The sequence below is a fragment of the Macaca nemestrina genome, chromosome 14 (genome assembly GCF_043159975.1).
Source record: "Macaca nemestrina isolate mMacNem1 chromosome 14, mMacNem.hap1, whole genome shotgun sequence".
Classification (NCBI taxonomy): Eukaryota; Metazoa; Chordata; class Mammalia; order Primates; family Cercopithecidae; genus Macaca; species Macaca nemestrina.
Genome location: NC_092138.1, coordinates 107,233,667 through 107,239,666, shown reverse-complemented (window position 1 = coordinate 107,239,666; position 6,000 = coordinate 107,233,667). Strand labels below are relative to the sequence as shown.

General features: G+C 47.4%; 1 protein-coding gene across 1 annotated transcript in view; it reads left to right on the top strand.

The window, feature by feature from the left end:
- Window positions 1–2,632: 2,632 nt before the first annotated feature.
- LOC105463919 (protein phosphatase 6 catalytic subunit) overlaps window positions 2,633–6,000 on the top strand; it is a 47,415-nt gene continuing 44,047 nt past the window's right edge. Inside the window, exon 1 of the mRNA XM_011711346.2 lies at window positions 2,633–2,793. Coding sequence (XP_011709648.1) covers window positions 2,719–2,793 — 75 coding nt within the window. The 5' untranslated portion in view covers window positions 2,633–2,718. The remainder of the gene's footprint in view (window positions 2,794–6,000) is intronic.

The window sequence follows — 6,000 nt, the reverse complement described above, 5'->3', positions numbered from 1 at the left end:
CCTCCTATTTTCCCTTTTGAGCACTAATCACAATTTGCAATTAAATATTTGCTCATCACCAGGCATGGTGGCTTACACCTATAATCCTAGCACTTTGGGAGGCCAAGGCAGAAGAACACCTTGAGGCCAGGAGTTTAAAACCAGCCTCAGCAACATAGTAAGATCTCACCTCAACAAGGTTTTTTTTCTTCTTCTTCTTCTTCTTTTTTTTTTTTTTTCTGTTGGCCAGGCTGGAGTGCAGTGGCACGATCTCAGCTCACTGTAACCCCCACCACCTCCTGGGTTCAAGCGATTTTCATGCCTCAGACTCCCAAGTAGCTGGGATTACAGGCATGCACCACCATGCACAGCTAATTTTTGTATTTTTAGTAGAGATCAGGTTTCACCATGTTGGCCAGGTTGGTCTTGAATTCCTGGCCTCAAGCGATCTGCCCACCGGGTGAGCCACTGCACCCGGCCTCGACAACAACAAAAAAACTTAAATTACCCTATGCATTTCTTCATTTGTATCCTTTGTAATATCCTTTATATTAATAATAAAACAGTAAATGTAAATAAATAAATACTGTTTGTCTCTTCCCAGCAGATTGTAAGCCTAATTAGGGCGGGGATCATATCTGTTTTATTCACATCGTAAGCACTGTGTAACCTCTTTTTTCTTTTTTTCTTTGGGATGGCGTCTCACTCTGTGGCCCAGGCTGGAGTGCAGTGGCGCCATCTCAGCTCACTGCAACTTCCGCCTCAAGCAATTCAAGTGATTCTCCTACCTCAGCCTCCCGAGTATTTTGTATTTTTAGTAGAGATGGGGTTTCACCATGTTGGTCAGGCGGTCTTGAACTCCTGACCTCAGGTGATCTGCCTGCTTTGGCCTCCCAAAGTGCTGAGATTACAGGCATTAGCCACTGCGGCCTGGCCAATAGGCACTATATAACTATTAGTTGAATGAATGAAGAAATGAATACTTGTGGGCATCATTCATTTTGTAACAAACTTTAAAAATTTAATTTTACTTTGAAACAATTTCATACTTTTAGAACAGTTACAAGGATAATACAAAGAAGTTCACACAGATATCTCATTAAGTGTTAGCCATTTGTTCACAAAATACACTTTAGAGAGCAAGAGGATTCATTCCAGGAACTCTTGAGCAACAAATATTTATTGAGCGCCTGCTACTATTGGATTACATAACAGTCTCCTAACTGGTCTCTTAGCTACAGCCATTGTACCCCCACCCCTAGTCCCATACAGCAGCTTCCTTTTACTGATTTATTTATTTATTTATTTATTTATTTATTTATTTATTTATTGGGACAGAGTCTCGCTCTGTCGCCCAGGCTGGAGTGCAGTGGCGGGATCTCAGCTCCCTGCAAGCTCCGCCTCCGGGTTCACACCATTCTCCTGCCTCAGCCTCCCGAATATCTGGGACTACAGGCGCCCGCCACCACGCCCCGCTTATTTCTTTTTGTATTTTTAGTAGAGACGGGGTTTCACCTTTTTAGCTAGGATGGTCTCGATCTCCTGACCTCGGGATCTGCACGCCTCGGCCTCCCAAAGTGCTGGGATTACAGGCGAGAGCCACAGGGCCCGGCCACCTTTTACTAATTTATTTTTGAGGAGGATCTCGCTCTGTCGCCCAAGCTGGAGTGTAGTGCCGCGATCTCGGTTCACTGCAACCTCCGCCTCCCGGCTCAAGCGATTCTCCTTCCTCAGCCTCCAGAGTAGCTGGGACCACAAGCACGCACTACCGCACCCGGCTAATTTTGGTATTTTTTGTAGCTACGGATAGGATAGAGATCTTTGTCTATTTTGTTCATGAAGTGTTGCAAGCTCCTGCAGCTGTACCTGGCACATCTTTGTTGCTCAATAAAGAGTGCTTGAATAAACGAATGCTGAAGGTACGCTAGTACCAGGTACTGTTCTCAGTGCTGGAGTTACAGCAAAAAACTCCATGTCCTTGTGGGATTCTCATTGGAAGTACGCTTAAGCTTAAGCCATTTTTCCAATCTTGGTCCCGCCATTTTGTTCCCTGTGAGATTTGGGGTAAACTACTTAAAGCCTCCAAGCCTCACTTTCCTATCAATCGTTACGAAGATTAAATGGAAAAACAGCATTTGTATCGCATTTAGCATAAGAAAACCTTTAATATTTGTTTCCCTTCCTTTCAGATTGGAAGACTGGAGCCTGACATCTCTGCCACAGGCTTAGGCGAGGTTTTCACAGGGACTTGGAAAGGTGCAAACGGCCAGGCTTACCCAACTGTTAAGATATTCTGGTGAAAGAGTGCTTAAAAGGGTTGGAAAAAGAAACCAGTGAGTGGCTAGGACCACCTACTCCGCCGTTTTGCCTCGGAAAAGCCTGGCCGGCTGCCGGCAGGTGGAAGTCTGGAGAAATGGGAGGAAAAGAGGGGAGGTGGCTGTCCACAACTGAAAACTACACATCCCAGCACGCCCCGCGGCAGACGACTACGGGTCCCAGCAGGTTCGCGGGGTGGATCGAAGAGGGGTCTCTTGAGCCCTGTAGCCGGGGTTCTGCCAGAGGGGGCGCCGGGCGTACGGAGGTAGCGGGGAGAAGCGGGTCGAGCTTTAACGGCGCTGCGCAGACGCCACTCACGGGCCGGACGTGACGCAGGGAAAGTTCCGGCTTCGGCCTCCGCCGCTGCCGCCGCCGCTACTACCGCCGCCGCCGCTGCTGTTGCCGCGGCTTGTTATTCCTAAAATGGCGCCGCTAGACCTGGACAAGTATGTGGAGATAGCGCGGCTGTGCAAGTACCTGCCAGAGAACGACCTGAAGGTGAGCCCTGCCGGGGCGGGAGCCCTGTTTGCGGGCTCGCCCCTTCCGGCTGTGGGGCGCCCGGCGGCCCGCCCTTCCTTTCTCCGGGACCCCCGCTGGGTATCCCGTCCCGTCGCGGTGGAGGGCCTGCCCCAATGCCAAGCGACCCGGTCCGACCCGGCGTCACGCCGAGGGTCGGGGGAGCCGAGTCCCCCGAATGCTGTCCCAGTTGCCTCAGTGGAGATCCCGAGGGATGTCGCGGCCTCTGCCCCAGGGTCGCCCCTTCTGGCCTTCGGGCTGCCCCAGGACCCGCAGCTGTAACAGCTTTGCTCAGAAGACTCGGCTCACCACCCCATCCCCGGGTCTCCCGCAGTCGGAGCCGAGCCCCCGCGGCAGTGCCCTCGGGATGGGGTCGCCACCACTGGAAGTGACAGGAGCGCGGAGTGGCCGGCGTCTGACAGGAGATGCCACCGGCTCCCGGAATGCGGCTCCAATGTGTTTAGGTCTCTGAGGAAGGGGCAGGCGGTGGGCCCGAGTGGTTTGGTACTGACGGGAACGAACGTCAGCTCTTTCTTTGCCACTCCTCCAAATTGCTTTTTAGGATCGTCGGTTTTCTTTTGCTAATTCAGAGGTGAATCCCGTTTTTGAGTATGTTGTTGAGGTTACTGAAGTGGATAAAGTAGTTGGTTCTCAATAAATACAAATACTTTTTCCTTAACCGCTTCTGAACTCAACATTTCATTTTCTTGATTTTCTAAAGGAGGTGAATTCTTTGTTACTCCTGAGTCCAAGTAAGAGTAAATGTATGTATGGGTAAGGAATGGCTTTGGTATACTGCTTTTCTTTTTTAAAAACTTTTTAATTATTATTATTTTTTTAATTGAGATAGAGTCTCACTCTGTCCCCCAAACTCGAGTGCAGTGGTGCGATCTTGCTCACTGCAACCTCTGCCTCCCGGGTTCAGGCGATTGTCCTGCCTCAGCCTCCCGACTAGGTGGGATTACAGGCGCCCACCACGACTCCCGGCTGTTTTGTATTTTTAGTAGAGACAGGGTTTCGCCATGTTGGCCAGGCTGGTCTTGAACTCCTGACCTCAAGTGATCTGCCCGCCTCGGCCTCCCAAAGTGCTTGTATTACAGGCCTGAGCCACCGCGCCCCGCCTAGGGTATACTGCTTTTTTGAAAAGTGTTTCTATGCATTTGCTGAAATCAGAACTTAGGTTTCTAGCAGTGCTTATCAGCTCGTGCTAGTATTTATCCGACTCAGTGTATTCTTTTTTTGGAGACAGAATCTCCCTCTGTCGTCCAGGCTGGAGTGCGGTGGCGCGATCTCCGCTCACTGCAAGCTCCTCCTGCTGGGTTCATGCCATTCTCCTGCCTCAGTCTCCCGAGTCTCTGGGACTACAGGCGCCCGCCATCACGCCTGGCTAATTTTTTTGTATTGTTAGTAGAGACGGGGTTTCACCGTGTTAGCCAAGATGGTCTCGATCTCCTGACCTCGTGATCCGCCCACCTCGGCCTTCCACAGTGCTGGGATTACAGGCGTGAGCCACCGCGCCCGACACCGGCTCAGTGTATTCTTAAAGAAATATATTACTGTGGGTTTTGTTTTATTTCTTCTTTGTACAGTAAGTTGATACTTAACATCAGTCAACAAGTATGCATAATATTTGAGGCCACACATGGTGTTATGAATGTGACTGAATTGTACTTACCTGTTAATTTTGTGTGGCATATGACAGGGGAGTCATTCCTCTGCATTCTCCCATTTTTAATAGAATAATTTAAAATAAGGACAGCCTTCATTAGTAGTAATGTAGCATTCGTGCTCATCTGAGTCCTTCAGACACTCCTTTTGTGACTTCTTTCTGCTATGTGTTTTTTTTTTTTTTAAGGGAATAAGAATACAACTAGCACTGGGATCCAATTCATGGAAAACTAACCAGACCTCTTAGTAGCATTATTAATCCCGTAGGTGAGGTTGACTATTGCATGTCAGTGAATTGACATGGAATTTTTTCTTTTTATTTATCATGCGTAAAGCTTTTTTGAACTTTGTGTTTATGATGAATAAAATGTTGCTTTCTATGAAAATGTGTCTAGGGCGCGGTGGCGTAATCCCAGCACTTTGGGAGGCTGAGGCAGGTGGATCACTTGAGGTCAGGAGCTCGAGACCAACCTGGCCAACATGGTGAAACCCCGTCTCTACTAAAAACACAAAAATAAGCTGGGGGTGGTGGCAGGTGCCTGTAATCCCAGCTACTTGGGAGCGGAGGCAGGAGAATTGCTTGAACCAGGGAGGCGGAGGTTGCAGTGAGCCAAGATTGCGCCACTGCACTCCAGCCTGGGTGTCAGAGGGAGACTCTGTGTCAAAAAAAAGTAATCTGTTGGACTTCTTTGTACCTCTTAGTTTGATAAACATTAGATTTCCTTCTTAAGGAAGTATAGTTTTTAGACCATTTTAGCATTGTACTTGACTTGTATTTGTTTGTTTTTTTTCTTAAAATAAAAATCTTTATCTTTTTTTTTTTTTGAGCAGGGAGACGGTCTCACTCTCACCCATGCTGTAGTGTGGTAGCACAATCATGGCCTACTGCAGCCTCGACCTCCTGGGCTCAGGCAGTCTTCCCACCTTAGCCTCCTGAGTAGCTGGGACCACAGTCACATGTCCCCATGCCCAGCTAATTTTTATTTATTTTTTTGGTAGAGACAGGGTCTTGCTATGTTACCCAGGCCAGTCTTGAACTCCTGGGCTCAAGTGATCCTCCCACCTCAGCTTCCCAAAATGCTGGGATAACAGGCATGAGCCACTGTACTCAGCTTGTATCTGTTTCTTAATAAACTTAAAAATATGTATTTTGGGCATCCAAGACAAAATAATTCTGAATTTTTCTTTATAAGTTGAGACTTTTTTTCTGTCTTGGAAATGTTTTTATCAGATTAATTTGTTGTGTTGCTCATCTGTGGTGTATTTAAAGAAGCTTAATTTTGTTTCTGTTTCTTGGCATGGAGTGCAACCTAAAATTAGGACAAGAAAGTATGCCAGGAGTACTTTTTCTGAGGCTGTAAAGGCAAAATAAAAGATGCTATTAAGAAAAGAAATTATTGAGGCCACTTAATGAACATGATGGAAAAGATTTGTTCTGGTAGAAAAGAAGACAGAAATTTACCTGTATTTTAAATTGATTAGAAGATGGAGATACTAGATCAAATACTAAATGCACAGGAT